Here is a 21,848-nt window from a genome sequence, read left to right as displayed (position 1 = left end):
TGCCATATGGGCCAGTGTATGCCTGCCCTTTGCCTCATAGACTAGACAGCTCTTTGGACAGTTCCCCAAATTCTCCCTTGCCCAAGTTGTCTACTCATTGCTTTGAAAGGATGCAGGGATAACCTCCTCTTTTCATTCTCCTCTTCCTCTCCTTTCTCTGTGGCTATTCCATGTCAGCTGTCTAATTCCTCCTTCTGGGCCGGGGAAACATGCTTTCCTTTGCACGGATCAAACCTGACTCTTTGTATACTACAGTGGGGCTGGCCTGGCTGGGTCTTACTGTGGCATGGAATGTTGTACTCGCATTAAGGTCAAAGGCAACATGATGAGTGTTCTTACATGGGGAGGAGCGCATGTTTCCTTATTTTGACTTGTGTCTTTATTTTACTGGTGTTTAAGCTCAAAGGCAACATACATATTCTTACATGGGGGAATATAACATGATGCGTGCAACATAAGTGTTCTTATATGGGGGATTTGTGTGATGATATGCTATTTATATAGTGCTTTTGCCAAAGCGGTGTACAGAGAACATATTTACATCAAATGTATCACCCAGCCGAAGTTTACACTCATTTAATTCGTTTTTAAAAAAATGTATTGCATTTATTGACATCGCCCAAGCCCACAAGTATCACTGCGGTGGTACAACTTGGTGAGCAGTGAAAACGGTACAGTACAGAGTAGCAGAGAGGTAACAAGGTGCAAAAGCAACATAATACAACAAGGTCCGTAGGGTAGGGTAGAGATCACGGAGGTCACTTTGAAGTATGAAAGGCAGAGTTCGCCTTCCCAGGATTTGAACCTGCGAATCGCACTCGGATTACAAAAGCATGCGCTCAGCACGCTGAGCTATCTTACCAGCTGGCCAGCAAGAGCATGTTTTCTTTCTGTGGCATTGCAGTTTATTGCTGGTTTTAAGGCCAAAGGCAACATAAGTATTCTTACATTGGGGTGGGGGCATTCGTGCTGCCTGCAAGGCTATGTTTTTTTTTTTTACTGTGGCATGACATTTTTTACTGCCGTTAGGGAGCAAATAAAACAAGCTGAGTGTTCTTATATGTGGAGTGGGGGATTTGTGTAGCCAGCAAGGGTATATTTCTTACTGTGGCATGGCTTTTTTTCACTGGCATTAAGGCAAAGCCAACAAGAGTATGTTCTTGCATGGGGATACTGGCATGTATTGGGAGAGCGAGCATAAACATGCTTTGTTATAGTATAGTTACTGGCATTATGGACAAAGCAAACCTGAGTATTTTCCTATGTGGGAATAGTGGGATATATAGGTGCACCAGAATGGACATGTGTGAGCACAATCAATATGAAAATGCTTTTTTACACTTGCAGAGTACTGGCATATAGCAGGCAAATGCATTATGAAAATGTGTTTGAAAATGCTTCTGTGCATTGTTGGTGGCTTGGCATCTAACGTACGTTTTACGTCTTACCCTAAAAAACCGATTGTAAACTGTGTGGCTTTTTACCTAATTTATTACAAAGTGTACTGTAAAATGCACAATTGTAACCCATTATTTAAAACCTTTTCTCAAGGGGACACACCCCTCCTTAATTGGTTCGCCCGCCCTCACTACTCTCTGTCACTCCTATGCATTTGGCTGGGGACAGAACAAGTGCCCTTCCTTCCGCAGGCTCTTCTTAATGTGGGCCCTACTACATTAGCTCCAGGCCCCACTTATTACAGAATAATGACTACGCCTCTGGTGAGATGGGGTGAAAGATGGATCTAATTGGCCAAAGGAAGGCGTGATATCTACTCAGCCTCCTGGGCTTGGGGAGGAGGCGTTAAGACGATGGGGGTTCACAGTAGCGCAATAGGTTTAATGTCCCGTCTCACTAATAGTGTTCAAAACTGCCATCCAGCCCTGCCAAAATGTTGAGGCTGGATCCGCCCCTGTGTGGCACCGGGTGTCAGTAGCTGAACCATAATGCATGAACAATGAAACAAGACTGAAGCCTGTGCGGATCCGGCAGGAACGGAACAGTGACTGCTCCCTGAAACAGGAACCAGCACACTGTTAACAAATATAGCACAATGGACAAGACTGAGGTCGCGACAAAGGAAAGGAGCAGAGATTGCCTGTCGGAAAACCCAGCAGCCAAACTCTGAACAAAGGAATTGAACAAGTGAGGACGATAACGGTATCAGAAATATCCAAGGATGTCAACAGTTGGGGCGTAGCTTGGGGGCCATGCAGTAGGAGGCACGATTGAGAAGCTCCTTCGAGATCCTGAAGCCGATCCAGCCAAACTGGTGCAAATCCATTAAAAAGCACTTAAAACTAACAGAATCGGACGTCGGAACATCTGTAGATCACTCGCTGAGTCTCACGACGAAAATCCAATCAGGGATCGAGGAGAAAAAGGCAAACGAAGACGCCGCCTGCGGGAAACAAAATGGCGGACGCGAGAAACCGAACCGCCGGAGAGAAAGTCAGCGCTTCGTGACCACAGGTGAAGAGTGGCTGGCTGGGGACAGACAACACCCGGCATAGCAGGGGACCCTCCGGAGAGGTGGCCGAAGACGAACAGAGGCGATCCAGGAAGAAGAGCCCGGGGAACTGATACGGACACTACAGAGGTACGTAGCTGGAGGAAGCCCAGCGGGGAGAGCGCACCCGAGCTCCACTCCGACACGGGCACGGGGGCACATAGGCCCCATCCCCCTCCGGAGCCACCCCGCCTGCAAGATTTATAAAGCATAGGCGGGTCAAGATAATCGTCCAGAAAAGCCCGCGGCTGGCAGAGAAAACATACCCAGAGGCTGGGGGAAGCAGCAGGAGGAGAGAGGGGCAGACAACATAGAGGGAAGCGGACCGTGTCGCGCCGGGGACCTGAGGCAAACGGAAGGCACACGCGGAGAAGACCGGATAAAGACTGGGAGAATAAGGATATATAGGGGACGAGAGCCAGTGTATACTGAGCAATATCGACTGCAAGCTAATTCACGTAAAAAACACGTGAAACGGGACGCTACCCACCCTGTAGGCCCGGGAGGCTAGTGCCGCAAGGAAAACTACTAAGGCACATCGAAGTGCACTAGAGAAGATACTGCACGAAGCAAAGCTAAGGCAAAATATCCAGCCCAGTAACCTCCCCCAGCAGACAAAGAGGGTGCACGACAACCTACAGGACAGTTAAAACCCACCGCGGGGAAGCCCAGGAACTGAACTCTAGACATTCAGAACAGTGATTTCCAAGCTCCCCTCGGGCAAATCTCCAGGCCCAGACGGCCTCCTGGGTGAGTTTTATAAGACATATAAGGGCACTATCGCCCCAAAATTGCTAGAAACCTACCAGGAGGCATACGAGAAAACAAAACTACCAAACAGCATGTCGAAAACAATAATTGTACCGATCCTCAAACCAGGGAAATCCTCAGTAGAGTGCGCCTCCTATAGGCCGATCTCCCTCATCAACCAAGACGCTAAAATACTCACGGCGGTCCTGGCTAACCATCTGAAATTAGTAATACCCACACTGATCCACTTAGACCAGAGGGGCTATGTTCCAGGGCGCAAGACATCATGGAACCTCTGCAGGTTACACCATGTTATAGATCAGACGAATCAGAGACAGGGCGAATGCGCAGTAGTGTCCTTAGACGCCGTTAAAGCCTTCGACTCTGTTAGCTGGAAGTGGTTGCTGAGTGTCTTGTCCCACTTTGGTATAGGGTAGGGGTTTCTTAGATGGATTAGGCTGCTGTACAGAGATCCCAGAGCAAGAGTGAAAATGGGAAGACACATTTCGAAACCCTGGAGAATATACAGAGGAACCAAACGGGGCTGCCCACTGTCACCAATGTTACACATACTGGCTCTGGAACCGTGGGCGGTCTTTCTCAGTGCAGAATACGGGGACACAGGGATAGACCTAGATGGGAGTGGTGCATCAGATCTCGCTGTATGCAGACGACGTCCTTCTCTTCGTGGAGAACCCGCGCACTAACCTACCTTGTCTCCTAGAAGCGGCAGACGCATACACTAGACTCTCAGGGATAGCCATCAATAAAGAACAGTCTGTCCTATTTCCCCTGGCCGACCTAAAGCGGGACCCCCCGAGACAAACTTCCAGACATGGGTCTAGCATGGGAACCGAGCTATGGAGCATGGGTGCAGAGAAAGGAACGGCAGGCAACAAGAAAATTGGCGGTAGAGAGTAAGGGACTGCAGGCAGGAAACAGAAGACTGCAGACAGAGGAGCAGGGGAACTGCAGGCAGTGTGTGTACAAGGTTGCAGGGTAGGGAGAAGAAAGCTGCAGACAGAGATCACAGGTCTGCAAGCAGGGAAGGGAGGCTGCAGGGAGAGCAGGGGTGCAGAGCAGGATGCAAGGGCACTGGAACATGTTCTGGAAACAGCAGCAATAGGACAGAGTAGAAATCCAAGGTCCAAAGCACAAAGGTCTATCAGCGAACTTGAAATAAGAGCACTGTGCCCTTGCAGGCAGCTGTTTAAATACTGACCAATCCTGGGCTGAAGCAGGCCCACACCTGAAGGTAATCTGCCTCCTCCCTCTCTGGACTGGGAAAGTGAAGCAGCACGGATCCCTAGGGCTTCTGTGGATTGTAGTTCTAAGACTGCTGCATACCAATAGCCAGGTAATGAGAACTTCCAGAAGGTGCATTATGGGATATGTAGCTTGTGAAATGAAATGGGGGAAGTACCAATGTGTTGCAAAGGGAAAGTAAAGACAGAAATATGAACACATATTGTGGGGGGCTGATTATATTGTTGGTTTTCGAGTTCCAATTAGTCCACAGTGGGTGCCACCTGGTGTTCCAGTGGCACAGAAGTTACAGTATAGACAATTAGAATTTGATGGAAATCTAACCATGCAAAAATATCTGGGTTGCACGGAGAGGGTGAGTGTAAAGTTGTATGACTCTTGATATGGGGGTTCTGGGGTCACAAGAATAGTATGCATGAACCATCTGCGGGAACCTCTGCAGTCTATCACCATGTTTTCAGCTTTATAGAAAGTAGCCTCTGACATTGCTGGTGGGGTACAGCATTCTTGCCAGCGGTTTGGGGCAGAGGTCAAAGAATATGACAATATGATGCTTTTGCACATGTCCTAGGAGGCCTCTGATCCGATTAATTTTCCTGTTGACTCCTTATTCTGTCTGAGGCTGGGGGATACTATCCTCGTGCAGTTTCAAGTCTTGTAGGCACTTGCATCAGAAAAAGCCAGGCAGGTTCAGTTTGAGAAAGTGCCATTTAATTCATGCCAATGCTGTGGCAATCTGAGTTTGTGCCATCAGAATTATTGGGAAGTTTGTGGACACTTGATTGATGAACTGATCAGAGGTGGTGAGTACTTGGGTACGTGAGAACAGTTTTTGGGGATCTGGGACTTGTGCTTTGGTAGCTCCGGATTCAGAGAGCTGACGGTAAAGCTGCCGATACTGGCAACATTCAGGAAAAGTAAACACTGCACCCTCCTCCCCGCCCCCAACATGGACACCCCTCAAACTGCCGTCCCAGCCCCGCTTGCCTCCCACTTGCTAAATTCCGGAATGCTTCTGCGTGCCCACAGTGTCCTCTGTGGGTGACAGCATGGCAATAGTCCAGCCCCTATGAGGACGAATCGCCTTTTCGCTTGTCTCCACTCACACTCTCCTCCTCCTGCAAGGAAGTGTTCATTGGCTGACGCACTGCCGGGGAGGTCGCCTTTTACAGACATCCCATGTGCCAAGGCTCGGGTCTCAGGTTTCACCCCCCATTCTGGGGTATTTGGGTTCTCAGACCCTCTTGGGTTTTTTAGTTTCTCACCTCTTCCTGGGGTCTTGGGGTGTGTGGATTTTCACCCCGTCTTGGGCTACTTGCTTCCTCAGCTCTGCTTGGGCTATTTGGTTCTTCGTCCCCTCTTGGGCCATCTGGGCTATTTGGTCTCTTACTCCCTCCCAGGGGTATATGGATTCTCGCCAGACCCTTATGGGCTATTCGTTTTCTCACTGGTCTTGGAATATGGCCGAAACTGTCCGGCCTCCTCCCGCTTTCATGGGTGCATCACTGCGGCAGCGTTGCTCGTGGAAGGCGGTCTCTGCGGCAGATGCAGAACTGTGTTCCAGCTTCTCAGTTTTCTGCGTCATTTCTTCCTGTCTGCTCATGACAGGACTTCAGAGATGGTTCCAGCCAGTGGTCGAAGTGTATGAAAAGAAGTAGTGGAACTGTGTTCCCTGCTGGCCTGACCCGCTCCCCACAAACCCCATCGCCACGCCCATTCCCACGCACAATACTACGCTGTTTAAGGGAACTTTCAGTGCAGTGCACTGAAGTGTACGTTTCTAATGCTTCCTACACTTATATTTTAAAACAAAACCATTCCGGAATGGTTTCTTTTTAAAATAAAAGTATGGGAACAGTAAAACGTAATTAAATAAAGTAGAGGAGCACCGCTCCCGCCTACTTCGAACACTGGTTCCAGCAAGTGCCGGTCGACCACTTTTCGTGCAGTCATGTCTCCTCTCCAGCTCGTGGCCTTGTACCAAGCAGCAGCGCTCGGCGGGCTTACTCGCTCTATGCACCGGCTTGCGTGGTGATGCTTCCTGGCTGCGCCTCAAAGGGGGGACTTGTGTTACTCCGTTGGCTTGCATCTCTCCCTCTCGCTGTCTTGCCCTCTTTTGTTCTTGCTCTTGATCGCTATTGCTCTCTCTCTCTCTTGCTCTCTCTCCCTTGCCCTCTCGCTTTCTTGTACTCTCTCTCTTGCTCCCCCTTCTCTTCAAGTCGGTCTCGCAGGACATGTTCCTCCCTGCAAGGAAATGGGACGCTCCATTGGCCCTGTGCTTCAGGCAAGGATGGCAAGAGTAAAGGGTCAGAAACCACATGTCACTTCTCTGGGGATATTGACACAGCTGCCTCTTGCAATGCCATGTAGAAAAAGAGGCAATAAAGACCGTAGCATCCTGAGACAAGGGAGGGTTATACATAGCCTTGTTAGGGGGTGGCTTGTCCTCAAAGTAGGAGGGCGGGGTCAGCCCCAACCAGATCCCGCTTACCCTGTCACCTTAAGGGGTGTTGAGCAGTATGCCCAAAATCTACCAGTATTGTTTTAGACCAGTAAACTGGCCTAGTTAGGTGTGTGTGCCCCGTATGATGGTGGCAACAGGAAACCATGGCAAACTGCTCGATGCACTTGCCAGACATTTGAGTGTTCGGGCCAGGGATACATAGACAACTCTGGACTGGAGAGATAATCTCATCAATGGTGGCGGCTGTTCCCATTGCTAAGCTTGAAAGAAGAATAGATACGGCAAGCGGGCTTATTAGTAAAAAAGAGGGGTTTAACCAACATATTAGGGGTGTGTGATGCCCAGGCATTGGTCGAAGTGGGCCAGAGCGGTACTCCTCTGCTGAATTCAGTTTGACTGTTCCTATACTTTTATTTTAAAAGGAAACTGGTCCGGAATGGTTTATTTTTCAAATAAAAGTGTTGTGAGAAGTTGAAACTTTACGTTGCTTTAAACAGCAGGGGCATGTGTTTGGGGGGTTGGATTTCGCTTGGGAGGGAGGTGGTACATGAATGCGAGGGGTCTCAAAGGCAATAGTCCTCCCTGCGCTCTCTGGGGCTCCACTTCCTGACCGTCAAACACAACCCCCGTCCACTGGAGTTTGAAGTGTTCCTGGCACTTTTCTGTTTGGTTCATTGTGCGGTGTTCCTGTGTCCTCCCTCCCTCCCTCCCTCCCTGCCTGACAGGCAAGTGGGACTGGCCAAACCTGGCTCCCCTGTCTCAGGTGCTATGTTATGTTTGCCTAGAAATAATAACCTGTACTGAAAATGAAGCAGTAATAATGAAGCAGCAAAAGGTGTACCTTTTTCGTTGAAAGTAATGTAAACGGTTAAAATAAAGACAATTTAAATGAAGAAACTAAAAATAACTAAATGCCGTTTTTGTAGTTTTTCTTAAAATGCAAAAGATGTGTAGATATATTCACTCTTTTAAAATATGTTTGATTTCTTATCGATTTAGCCCCCATCAGCCCCAGCTAAAGCTTTCACCCTCTTCTTTGCACTTCCATTTTTCCAGCTCCGAAGGCAGACTTTACAAATGGGGATGGGGTAAAATCTGCATACCCACAAGCAGTGCTCCAGATAAGATTTTGAAGTGGGAGTATTTTCCCTATTTTTTTTTAAGTTGGCAGTAAAATGATTTTTTAGAGAGTAAAAAGTAAGTTCCGATCCCAATGGGAGTATTTTATAAGCAAGTAAAAAAATAACTGTAAAACAAAATACATACTTCTTGGCACCTAATTAGTCATGCAGATTAAAAGATGCATTTTTACCTTTTCAGATCAGGCAGTAATAATAGTAGTTTCTTTCTGTGGCACTGCATGTACTACTTGTCCAAACACAATCCATGGAGCTGTGTGGCTGAAAGCAGGGGCGGCAGGAACTTCACGTGCCTGCTTCCTATTTTTTTGTTGTGGGTATTTTTATTTTTACTCCCTGTTTTTATTTTTTGGGAGCATTTGGCAATTTTGTAGGTAGTAAAAGTGGCTGATAGACCACCTTTTTATTTTTTTTTATTTACTTAATTCAACTGGTTAACAGTTTTTACAAGATAAGGTAATTGACAGTAAATTCCTTCTATACAATCCTGTCAAAGTGTTCTTGCTTCAACAGTGGAACTATGATGATCCTCGCCCTCGGCCCCGGATATTCGGTTCTTTCCATCGATGCATCTGTCGCTAGATGGACTGTGTGTGCAAGGCCTCATTTCGTTTCCTCCGTTTTAGCCTGGAATATGTTTTGGAGAACGGACGCCACTGCAATGGCGTCTGAGGTTTTCTCTCCAGACATTAGGTGATTGCACCAAGTTTCTTCATCAAGTATTCGCTGAACCGCAAACAGATGTCCCAGGTAAGTAATTTTTTTTTTTTCCGTTAGGCACGTCAGTAGAATATGCCTTAATGTTTCTACTTGGTCACGGTTGTCACAATGTCGGCATCTATTTAGCATTGTCTTTCCTGTAATGGCAATAATTTCGTTCGTGGCCAGTAGGTTTAAGCAAGCTCTCAAGTAAGTTGTTCTATGAAGACGGCTGGGAAACTTCTTGATGTATTCCGACAGCTGGTTCAGTCTCTTTAGATTTATTGGCCAACCGGTTGTCAGTTTATAGCTACCTGTGACGTTGATTGTGTTAATCCAATCTTGTTCTTCCAATTTTGTTTGATTCTTGTTGGATTTGATATGAGATCGTCCTCTGAACAGCCAATCTGTACCAGGGCTGATGTATTTCGATCTGACGAAGCCTCCAGTCAACTGTCGTTTCCCTTTTTTAATTTGGTGTTAATGATGACGGATATCTCTGGTTTGTTTTGAAGAAGTAATTTCCTTTAAAGCATCAAGGTGTTTAGTTCTACCACTGTTTTAATGAACACAGAGATAATTCTCGGCAAATTAAGGCTATGGGAACCGAAGTTGAAAGCCCCAACACACGATGCCAGAAGTAGCCTTCCAGTTTTGGCCAAACCTTTTCTGGCATCATTGGCATTGCTTCGACTCTGTAAGTTAGGGCCAGGATGACTTTGGCTTTGTAGAAGTCGACAACTGGAATGCCAGAGAATCGACCAAACTTTCTATCCACTGCTCTTGCTTGTGCAGTTAGTTTCTTCACCTTCTCAAATAATGCTACTTGCATTGGGGATTCCACACTACTATTATTTAGAACGATACCCAAGTATTTGAAATCCTTGACGTGTTCGATCAAGGAAGCATTTAGGAAGAGTTGCAATTTCTCCTTTCTTTTGTCGTTTTTTCTATGGTCATGAATGTTTTTTACGGGTTGATTTCCAAATGTGGTTTTGATATAAGCTGTCAAGCTGACGTTGGAGACCGATCACTACTTGTCCAAACCCGATCCATGGAGCTGTGTGGCTGAAAGCAGGGGGAACAGGCACTTCACACACCTGCTTCCTATTTTGTTGTTGTGGGTATTTTTACTCCCTGTTTGGATTTTTTGGGAGCATTTGGCAATTTTTTAGGTACTAAACGTGGCTGATACACCTCTTATCTGTAGAGCCACACCCAAGCACCTGTTCTCCTCGCCCACTCTGAACTAGACTGCTCCCAGTTAGGAGTCCGTTATCTAATCGTTTATTTTGCTTTCTTCATTTCTGCCTTAATTTTCAGTATTCTTCATTTGTCCGAGGTTAGTTTTATAATGTGCCAGAACTCACTAAGTCCTGTGAGCTTTGGGCATGAACTCCGGAATAATGGCGACCAACCCTGCCCCCGTTGCTGCCATCACAGGATGGATAGGCGCTCCTTTTGCTGGACTCTTTACTTCCCTTTTCACTCTCCTGGTCTAGCCCACTTTCTGTCTAATCCTTTCTCTCCTCCTCAACGACCCTCAATTATTGGCCTCAAAAACCCTCAAGTTTTGGGCCCCATCAACTCCCCTTCTAGCTTCTCTTCCTCTTCCTTAGTGTCCTTGGCTTTTCGCTCCTCAAAGCTCTCTCCTTCCCCTTGTCTCCTTGCTCCTCACTTGTTCTCACTTCTTTCTCAAGGTCTCTGTTTCTTTATCTCCCTCCACTCTCTACTCCCCATTTCAGGTTTTTCCACTCTCGTCTGCCTCCCTGCTCTGTTCTCCCCTCCGGGTCTTTCCACTATGCTGCTTCATCTGCTCTCTAGTCTGCCTTCCGTCTCCTATCAGTCCCTCCATTCCCTTCTTCTCCTCACGCTTTTCTTCTTACTACCCTTTTTCCAACTGCTTCATCACCTCTCTTCTGCTCACTGTGCTCTCCATTGCCTGTCCGCTCACCTTTGCATCGTAATGCCACTGCTGCCCTCCTTCCAACACTTGGCTTGAACTATAGCCATTTTGTGCGCTCTCGGGGGACCAGTCCCTCAGGTCACTGAATTACAAATTACATTCATCTGGGATGCCAGGACTGTGATAATCAGTGACTAGTTACCAACATTTGAATTTGCTTCCCAAGGTGGTGTACCCCATTCCGTGATTGTCCGCCTGGCTCCACAGAACTGGCTGTCAAGGAGGCATCTGCCATCTTAAATATCATTCCGCCCTGGCAGCTACTGTTTGTCTCCTGTGGTACGCCGCTGCTCAGTGTGACGTCTCTCCTGGTCCACAAATCGGTTCCCCAAAGGATTTCCCGTCACCAAAGGGAAGTAGCTTGCTGTCTGCCAAATGATAAATCACTGCTGAATATGTGTTGACTCCACAACACATAGTTGTGCTCCCTGCACTTGCACGTTCTCAATGTCACTGGTCCTAGTACGATCATTTCGTCCTCCCATGTCTCGTCACGCTCTGAAACACTTGTGTATGAGCGCGATACAAATAAAATATCATATCGTATATAACACAGCGGGAAACCCCATAGGCCGATTCTGCCCAGCAAGTCCTGCTGTTCTATGGTGCTTCTCTTATACGCAAGGCTGGTGGAAACCATACTATGGTAACAGAGATGAAAGACAATTGAGTTGCATGTTTGGCGTCCTTTGTGGCTAAGAGGCATGGTAACCCTTGTGAACCTTTACAAAAGATGGAGCTTTTAGAAGATGGCACTTTAATCGTCTTTGTGGGAGGTATGCTCTCCAGAAGGGTCCGGGTAATAGGCTAAACAAAAGCCCAAAGGTTCTCAGGTTTTTGGATTAGCTCATGTGTGTTAGCTCATGTCTGTTAGCTCCCATGATGTTTCAAAGGATGCATGTTTATGATCGGAGGCTGACTGCAACCTGAGATCCCAATATTCCTGTAAGGCAGGGGAACTGCACCTCAACTTTGTCAATCACTTAGATGAGTCATGCAGCGATTCTAGGCAACCTTAACCTGGGGAAGACCCGTGGAAACTGCTCCAGCAACTGGCCCAAGATTTCACAGAAGGGAGAGTACAGCTGAAATCCGAGGATTGCCTTCACTACCCCCCCTTACCCCACCGGGCACCTGCTGGGTCTGAAGCCCACAAGGCCCCTCAGCTCCCAGACGAAGCTTGCTTCTATCCCTCTTGGCTAGTCATGAAGTGGGGTCACTGATAGACTGAGGTGAGTAACGGGCAGAGCCTACGGTTACAAGAGACCTTCTTCAAATCTAGAAATCTACATCAATGAGCGAAAACCCCAAGGAACCCCAGGTTTACTAGCTCTGCATTTCTGGACCACTGTCTGCAATGCCTGACTCCTGGACCTGCGTCATTGGCTACTAGACAGCTGCACCGTACTCCAGGATACGATCAACCTTTTCTCCAACCTAGAAGCTGCCCTAGACTGGCTGACCCCCAGCTCTCCTGGTGACCCGAAGTCGGCACAGAGTCCAACTAACACCTCATACTATCAATTTGTATATGTAGCTACGTGTAAAATTGCATCTCCTTTCTTTGCATACTAAAACAAGATGAAGATATATTTTAAGTATTATATTGTGTGACGTCTCCTTACGGTATGCAATATTGTGCTTATTGTGGTAATTTGCTTACTGTACCTTTATCAGATTGCTCCCCTCCTGAGAGTTTAACGGTGGCTGCTCTGCCACACTTACCACTAGGAGTGTGTTATCCTGTTGCCTAGTAGTTGGCTGATTGCTCTCTGCGCAATCTTCCTAACACCCACCCTTACTGTTTCAGGGCCCCATTGTCCCCCAGATCATGTGCCCTTCCTCTACACCAATGCCCCCTTTCTCTTCTGACCAGCTCCTCTTTTTTTTGCTCAATCCCCAGGTTCCTCACAGGCTCCTCACGTTCCAGTTGGTTCCCGGAGTGGATGTCTGTGTTCTCTGTGGGCCAACACCCTCTCTTCAGAAAGTAGAGACTGAGGTGAGTGCGTGCATGCTTCTGACTTTAGAACCACAGCTGACATCAAGCAGCGTTGGCTAATTTCCAAGTCCAGAAATGAGATCCAAACCGGTTTGTGAGTCTAGCAGCTGACACCAAAATCAGGCCAGACTAAGACAGAGACGGCCACGTCCCAGCGAGACTGTGGACTGCGTTTGGGTCCATTATTGCTGGCCAAGTCCAGGCAAAACAAAAACTGACTGTCCAAAACCATACAAGTCAATACTAGCTTGCTTTCTCCCTAGGATCCTCCTTTTTTTTCTCCCTAATTCATGTTTTTGTAGCTTCTCTACCTTCACTTTCATATCAGTCCTAGCCACAGTCCTACCTTCTTCCTCTGATTTGGGTGGTGCCTGTTCCTACTGTGCTTATTTCTTCACTGACGATTCCTCCTCCGTCTTCCTCATGTCGCTCCTCCATCTTGCTATAATCACTCATTCCCTCTTCTCTTACCCCCTACTTATCCCTCTTTTGTCTCTGACCAGCTGGCTCAGTAAAGGTGCTGTTTCTGATGCGCTTTCTCCCCTGTCCCTGGTTTGTCCCATGAAGTTAGTCGAGCGTTATTGGAGGCCTCTGCAGGACCCAGTGAAAGCATGCCTGAGAGTGCAGCTGCGAGCCTTCCCGGCATCCCTCCCGCTTCACCAAGGTATTTTGGGGTAAGTGTCATGGTGGTTCCAAGTGTCTCTCTCTTGCTTTAGACAGCAAGTCTTGGTTCGCTGAGAACCAAAGCAGTTCCTATCCTTTATGCAGTTTAGGCTTTCCTCTGCACTCAAGGACACCACATTGGGTGCGTGATCCTGATCATCAGGCATTTCTACAGGCTAGAACACCCCATTTAGCATAAAACCACAAAAAACAGATGCTTTTTACAAAGTCAGGCAAACACTATTGATCAGAAACCGAAATAGAAACTTAAGCAGGATTGTTCAGATTGCAGTAAATAATGGTAGATAAATCCTTCAGTGCTGCAAACGTTCATAGCTTACTGTTCAGGAAAAGTCCAATCTTCCCTCCGCCAGCACAGTCCAGCACAGGGAGCGTCCTCCAGAGAAAGAACATGCTGCCAGCCTCCCCTTCTGACATTGCTCAAGTCCAAGTGACCTCCCTCTTCTGACCTAATATGCTGTCTGTATAAAATCGTAGTCCCAGTGCCTCTTCTTATTAAAAGGTGTGTTCGATTTAATCTCCCATTGGTACAAAAGTAGTATGGGGGGCTCGTCCTTTACACAGGGATGTAAGTGGGGTTTTATAACATCACAGGAGTCATCTAAGTGTTCATGGATGGGATTAGGGCAGTGGTGTGTCCAGACTCTTTTTTTGACTGGGGTGAACCAGTTGGGGTACTGACTTTTGCTGGGGTGGCATGATGTACGAGCGCACAAACACATAATGATCATAGTTTAGGATAATGAGGTGGCACTTGTGATATGGTATTTATAACGCGCCTATGAACAAGTGTTTCAAGGCACGACGAGACAAGGGAGGGGAAACAGAGGGAAGACAGAGACAGCGATCCTACTAGACCAGGTGAAATTGAGATTGCGCGAGTGTAGGGGAGGGGGAAAGGGGAAAAGTGCAGGGGTCAGGTGGAGCGGGCAGCGCATAGGATAACAGTAAATAAATAAGACAATAAATAATAATACAAGTGCGGCAGGTGGTGGCAAGTGCAGGGGTAAGTGCAGACATCAGACATCAGGTGTCAGGTGCTAGTAGGGGCTGTAGGGATACAGAAACAGTCCCCGAGTGAAACGGTTCCCTGGAGGGCAGTGCAGGAACTGGCGGGGAGGTGACCTGGGCCCGAGATCAGAGGGTAGCCAGGTAACCAGTGCAGTTTCATATTCAGCCAGGAGATCAGCAGCGGAGAGGAGGAGAGAAAACAGAAGCAAAGAGGAAGGTCTTGAGGGTTCTCCTCAAGTTTCAGTGAGGCAGGGAGGCTGTTCCAGAGGGAGGCCCCAGCAGAAGAAAGAGATCTACCACCAACTTGCTGCTTGGAGAAGCAACTAACCCTGAGGGAGTTGGAGGCGGATGAGCGCGAGAAGGAAGATATTTAGGAAGAGAGAGAGTTGAAGGTATTGGGGCCCCAGAAGGCCTTGTGGACAATGCAGAGGGTTTTGAACTTAATCCTCGCCGCCACTGGGAGCCAGTGCAGAGATTTCAGTCCTGGAGAGATACGATCCCTGGGCTTGAGGCCAAGGACAAGTCTCGCAGTCCTGTTTTGGAGAGAGTTGCAGAGGGCGGAGCGTAGAGGCAGGAAGATTTAGAAAGAGGCTATTGCAGTAATCCAGCCTAGAGAGAACCAGAGCTCTGGAGACGGTGATCTTCTGGGGGAAGGATAGGAAAGGAGGAATACCTCTGAGGAGGTGCAGCTGGTAATGTGACTTCTTGGAGACATCCGAGATATGAGGAGAGAAGGAAAGGGTGGAGTCTAAGATGACCCTGAGGTTTTTAGCCTCGCAGGTAGGAGCAGGAAGAGGGCCAAGAGAGGCCGGCCAGAGAGTGACGGGAAAGGAGGGAGCAGGTGTGCCAATGAGGAGAATCTCGGTCTTATTGGCAATGAGGCAGAGATCATTGGCAGCACACCACTCCTGGATGGTGGACAGACAGTCATAGATCAGAGAAGGAGAGGAGGTGACAGAAGGGAGCCTGAAAATGAGTTGTCATCCGCATAGCACTGAAAGTTGGGGTACAGAGCGGCAATGCGGTGGGCAAGAAGTGCCAGGTATTGGTTAAACAGCCGTGGGAGAGAGTTTAGACCCCTGTGGAACACCACAGATAGTGATAGAGATAGAGGAGAGGAAGGACCCAAGTTGGACCTGGGAAGGTCGATCGGAGAGAAAGGAGGTCAGCCAAGCCAGGACCTGATCGGTGATACCCAGGTTATCACAGAGACGGTGGAGCAGGATGGCATGGTTGACCGTGTCAAAGGCAGAAGAGAGATCAAGTAAGATGAGGACACGGGGTGTTGGAATCAAGGTTGAAGAGCAGGTCTTCACGGATGTTCAGGAGAGCAGTTTCCGTGCTTCTGGCAGCTCTTAAGCCAGACTGATGGTCATGGAGCCAACCTACAAATTCAGAGTGAAGAATAAGCTCGGAGATGGCCAGCTTTTCTAGGAGTTTGTGAAGGAAAGGAGTGATGGAGATTGGACGATAGTTAGCCGGACAGGAAGGCTTGAGGTGGCCAATCAGATTCCAGGAGTAGCACGTGCCACCCCAGGCCACTCCCTGGGCACACCACTGGATTAGGGAGTGTGAAGGCAAACCTTTAAATAAAAAAAAAACAAGGAAAAACTGCTATTAAAAGAAGTTAACAGAATAAAGCTAAACATTTATTTTCTATCAACCCATTTGAATAGGTCTAACTTGAGTCTACTCTTTCCTCCACAGAAAATATGACGCACGTGGTTCTGCCATTGTGAGACATACAAAAATAGAACTTTGGAAGTGCAATAGCTGTTTGTCAGGTTGTGTAGTGTACCTGCTTGATTAGAAGCAAAGTGTCTGCACTGCGACCCACGTACACCATACTCTCTTAAGACCAATCACTGCATGTGCTGTCTTTTGATTTTAGACTTTTGTTGATCAATCGTGAGCAGAAGAAAGGGGTCTACACAGTGCAGGCGCAGCCCCTGGAGGACATGCAGCAGCAAGGTGACTGCCATGGTCTGGCTCTTTCCTTACCAAGCATGAGTGATTTTTGTTTTGTGTGCTCCCCAGGTCCTCATCTGTGAATGGCCAAAAAAGCTCCCCGGTTTGTGTTCATGCCTTGCTTGCTAGGGAAGTGCTCAGATGCATCTTGGGAATAGCGTTCACACTGTTGCAACTTTAGCAACAAACCAGTCTTTGAATATTCCCACACAAGCGCATCAGTGCGGAGTACCCAAGAGTCCACACTTAATCGGCTCTGCCCACACACCTCTAGCCTGCCCTTCAGCAGTCCCTAATAATCAGGCGCTGGAGCCCTCCTATGGTTTCAGGGTTTTAAGCTCGGTCATTTTGGACAGTTCTGGTTTGGACTACACACCCCTTAGTCTGGACTCACAGCACACTCTGTTAGGTTTGTTCTAATCCACACACAGCTCTGCCAGTGCACCTTGTTCCTGACCTGTAATACCCAGTCTTTTCAGTAATGTGATCCACACGTGCACCTTGCCAATGCACCAGTTTTCAGCTTGTAGTACCCCGGCCATTGTGTAAGGACCCCCACTCTTCTGCTGACGCACCCAAGCCCTGATTTACAGCATCCCTAGATTTCAGTAATTGTATTTAGGTGTCTCTCTGCAAATGCACATCGGCCTCCTGACTTGGAGCTCCCTCTGCCAATCTACTCTTAGCGCCATAGAAGTGCCTATCATTGTTGTCTCATGTATGGGGCGTGAATGTCCCAATCCGGCTTTCTTCCCTTCCTAGCTCTGCTGTCCTTACCTGCTGGTATTAACATCTGTTTCTTTTCTCATTAGGGATCAGCCTGTCTCTGGGGCAGCGGAGATCTGCTCTCCGTGCTTTCTACACTCTGGCAGTGTCCTGCTACTTTCCTTGTGAGCAGGGAGATGAGAAGAAAGGTGAGTCTTCTTCGAGCTTCAGTGGGGGAGCACCTGATGGGGAAGCAAGGCTTACATAAAAGACCTAAGCTTAAGGAGCCCCATGGCAAAAAGCCAGGTCTAAGGGTGAATTTCTTTCCTTCATGTGTTATGTGGCAATTTCTGAAATTAAGATGACTGTATAAGCAAGAGTTCAGAACGAGTATAACTCAGCAAGATTTTCAGGGGTTCTGAAAATGTAATCTCGCTCTTTTGGTTAGTCCTACTCATTTAATACTTGTCAAGATTTGGGGATCAATCTTCAGGATGTTATTACACCCTCTGTTCAGTCTAAATAACTGTCAGTGTTCCTACTCCTGGGCGAAGCAGCTCTCACCTGTCCTCCCAGTCTCTCCGGGGGTTGCACTACCTTTCCTTCAGGCAATGGTCCTTCCAGTTATCTTCTTTTCAGTGGTATCCCCTTGTATAAAGGGATCCTCAGCAGGTACGCCTCCTTCTTCCGTGTCCAAGACACTGAATGAGCTTTCCCAGTTCCTTTTTATACCCATGAGTCTGTGGGGTACTTTCAAAGGCTGACTCTGGCTGGTTATAATTGCTCTTATATCCCTCCCTGCGATTAGTTATTCCTTTCAGAGGTCTTACTCCCCCATGTCATTAGTGAAGGTCAGTGATCGGTTTATGGGGTAACAGTTTCTTTTGGGCTTTACTAGGAATCTCAAGGTTTCATCAGTGCCTGTGGTATACAGCTCTTACTTGGAATTCCCTTCCTTGAATGTGGCGGCTCTGCGGCATGGCGCGGTCCCATTATCTGCTTCATCTCCCACAGTATGGGTATTGGAGATTGTGATTGGTGAGCACCCCAAAGCTTGTTTCTGTTTTCCAGTCCGTCGGCCAGTCTTCTCCCTTTGTGGTGCATTCTGAAAACGGAAGCTCCCAAGTGTGAGACTGCCAGGGCTGTTCTTGAGGCCAAATTACCACATCTCTTTGGGGACATCGTGCCAGCAGGATCCCTCCTCATCCAAGACTGGTTGACCTTACATATCTGGTAGCGGCTACATCAGCCTTGTCCCCTGTTTCTTACTCCCTCATAAGTGAGTGTGTGGAGTTCCTCCAACGCCCCACAGTAGATATTGGTTTTCTATTTCCCCTCCTCTGCGATCATGAGCAGAGGATCCATGTAATCGCCATCTCTTTACCACCACAGGCAAAGTATTGTGGCAGGTGACAGAATTCTTCTGTCTTCATGGAGTGAATATTGTGTGTTTATTCCCTTCTTTCCATTGTCCTGATTTGTTGTAGCACCTAGATTGGTCTTCAGCGAGTTCAGACCCTTCCAGGTGCTAGCTTTTATAAAGGTAGGTATTGCCTTTGCAGTTGCTTCTAGGTCTGTCATCCAAACTTTGTCAAGGTTCTAGCAAGCGCCACATATTAATTGCCTGCGATGACCATCTAATACTCCAAATAGGTTATTTCATCACATTCTACTTCATTGATTGCCTTTAACTACTGGTAATCTGATTCACCCATAACAGCTGAAACATTATTTCCTTTTGAATAGATTAACTGACTTTCTGCCCATTGCGGGAATGGCACACACTGCTTCACCCCTCTTTGTGCAAACGTCTATTGTTTGTTGTGTGTTTGTGCATAATCCTTGCCTGACAAAATTATTAAAAGATGTCTTGGCAACTGCTTCTGTTACTTTGGGGTTTTTGCTTTTGACCAGGCAGCATCCTATTATGTTGACTATGTTGCTGCTCTTGCATAATAATAAAGTCACGCTGCGCCAATAGGTGCATGAAATTAAATTCCAGTCTGGTGTTTATTTAGATTGAAAGACAGCCTGACGCGTGTTTCGAGCCTTGCCAGCTCTTCATCTGAGGCTTATGTATGAGGTTCAAAAAGTCCAATTCTGGATATGGCAAGTTTATGCCTGCGTGCTCGAGGACCCTTTATCATTTCTCCTGGTCTCAGAATTTGCTGCAGTCGCAAAGCATCAGAGTAACTACCAACAGGCATACACTTGCCATATCCAGAATTGAACTTTTTGAACCTCCTACATAAGCCTCAGATGAAGAGCTGGCAAAGCTCGAAACACGTGTCAGGCTGTCTTTCAATCTAAATAAACACCAGACTGGAATTTAATTTCATGCACCTATTGGCGCAGCGTGACTGGGACCCTTCTGTTAATTCTTTACGGACTACACCAGAGAAGTGCAAAATGCCAGACAGTCCTTTGACCAACTCAAGAAGTGTCTGAAATCCCTGAATGTCAGATATGGTCTCCTGTTTCCCGCACAACTCAAGATATATCACAAAGGCCCAATGGTGCACTTCACAGACCACACAGAAGCATGGAGATGGGCAGAACAACATCTGGGGGGAGACTGGAGGCCAGACAAGAAAAACAAGAATAACAAACCCAGGGTCCTACCCGAAGGGCCTCCACCGGAACCGCCACCACAAAACCAGGACCCAGAACTACCACCTCCTATGGATAACGATTGAGGCACGATGCTGTAGACACCAAGCTGATACTGCGATCGGCCAGGAATGCGTCAATTAAGTGATGCACATCGTCACTTTGGATCGAGAGTGCACTCACAACATTCATGACCTGAGTCAAAGCTGCGCGACCCGGCGCATTCCCCCACACCCCCTTGTGCAGCTGGACTTATAATTGGCTACGTAAGTTGTATGATTTTGTTTGAAAGTTGATAGCCAGCAGTTTCGCCTATCAACACAGTTTGAGCGACAGATGTTTCAAGTTGGGACGGAGTATGGGGGGGGGGGGAAGTTTGTTGATATTTTTTGTTTTAATTTCCCAATCCACCGGTTAGATCTAACTAGGTACTCACTTACCCACACGCAATTCACATCTATATGGCACTCTCCCCACACTGCTTGATACACAGATACTCATTGGATTTCCGAAATAGCACTGGCCAAGGATAAAGTAAAATCCCTGAAACTCATTACATGGAACGTTAATGGCCTAGGCACTGGGATCAAACTGTGCCCGGTCACACAGTTCCTTAATAGACATGCCCCCGATATTGCCCTCCTTACGGAAACGCACTTAGCTGGCACAACATGCAACCTCTTCCGACGTTCAAACTACTGCACAGCGATACATGCAGGCCTTTCCATGGGTTCCAGAGGGGTTTTGATTCTGGTGCACAAGAGGCTTCCCCTCACAATATCCCAAGTGATGCAGGATCCCAGGGGCAGATTTGTATTGTTGAAGGGTATGCTATGGGGAGAAACGGTGGTAATTCTTGCAATATATGCCCCTCCGTTGCTCACAGCGGAACTGCTTGGTGACCTAACGCTCGTAATCGGAACCCACAGATCAGACGTCTGCATTATTGGCAGAGATTTTAATAATGTCATGAATGTGGCACTAGTTTGCACGCACCTACGTGGCAGAAATCCCAAGGCAAATACCAATCTAGCTACCTTTGCTTCAGCGTTGGGTCTAAGTGATGTGTGGCATGATCTGCTCCCTGCAGAGCGTGGATACTCCTATCATTCTGGAGTCCACACCTTTCGCTCAAGACTGGACTACTTCTTTCTCCCAACAATAGATGCACACAAAGCGATCAACGTGATCTTACTCCCCAGGGGAATCTCTGACCACTTGCCCTTATTACTGGAACTGAAAACAGACAGGCCGATCCCTCCCCCGTCATGGCAACTTAATAATTACTATCTTGGTTTACCAGAATGTATTGATCATATTCTTGATAAAACTACCTATTTCTAACTCAATAATGGTACGGTAGACAGTCCAGCGACACTGTGGGAAGCATACAAACCGGTCCTCCTTGGAGAGATCCTCTCCTGCACGCCGGCTCACAAACAATTACACCAACAGAAAGTAGTGGCAGCAGAACAGGAGGTAGTGAAACGGGAGACTGAAAAAATGGCTACGGGAACAACTGAAATGCACCGATCCCTTGTAACAGCCAAAGAACACCTCCACAATGTCGCCTTAGATAACGTCAAGCAGGCACACTCAAGATGCGCACACGACTATACAAGACTTGTAAGATATTGGCCTGGCTGGAGCGGAGGGATGCAGGTCACCGACAGGTCAGTGCAATCAAAACAGCACCAAATTAACTATTACACTCTGATCATGACATTGCTGAGAGCTTTGCGGATTACTATGAAACACTATACAAATCCCCCGCCGGACCGGTTAATAATGCCATCCTAGATGGCATTACACTCCCTGAGTTGTCCACAACACAAAAAACACCCTAGAAGAAGATATTCCGGAGTCCGAAATTGTAAAAGCGATCTCTCAACTGCAATTGGGGAAGACTCCGGGTCCTAACGGCTTCCCAATAGAAAAGTGGAAGAAATTGGGAGGGAACGAAATGGCCACCCCTATACTTAAAATGTTTCTTCACTGTAAGGAACAAGGAATCCTATCCCCAGATCTACGTAAGGCCAGTATAATTGTCATCGCCAAACAAGGGAAACCCCCGGAGC

At 47.5% G+C, this 21,848-nt stretch overlaps 1 protein-coding gene across 1 annotated transcript in view; it reads left to right on the top strand.

Moving 5' to 3' along the window:
* FUZ (fuzzy planar cell polarity protein) overlaps window positions 1–21,848 on the top strand; it is a 167,987-nt gene that overhangs the window by 132,909 nt on the left and 13,230 nt on the right. Inside the window, exons 7-10 of the mRNA XM_069605234.1 lie at window positions 12,697–12,792; window positions 13,360–13,466; window positions 16,379–16,458; window positions 17,268–17,369. Of these exons, the coding sequence (XP_069461335.1) occupies window positions 12,697–12,792; window positions 13,360–13,466; window positions 16,379–16,458; window positions 17,268–17,369 (385 nt within the window). The remainder of the gene's footprint in view (window positions 1–12,696; window positions 12,793–13,359; window positions 13,467–16,378; window positions 16,459–17,267; window positions 17,370–21,848) is intronic.

This window comes from Ambystoma mexicanum, chromosome 1p (assembly GCF_040938575.1).
Source record: "Ambystoma mexicanum isolate Mex_15411 chromosome 1p, UKY_AmexF1_1, whole genome shotgun sequence".
Taxonomy (NCBI): Eukaryota; Metazoa; Chordata; class Amphibia; order Caudata; family Ambystomatidae; genus Ambystoma; species Ambystoma mexicanum.
Note: the sequence above shows the minus strand (reverse complement) of the source record. Positions and strands in the feature narration are given on the sequence as shown.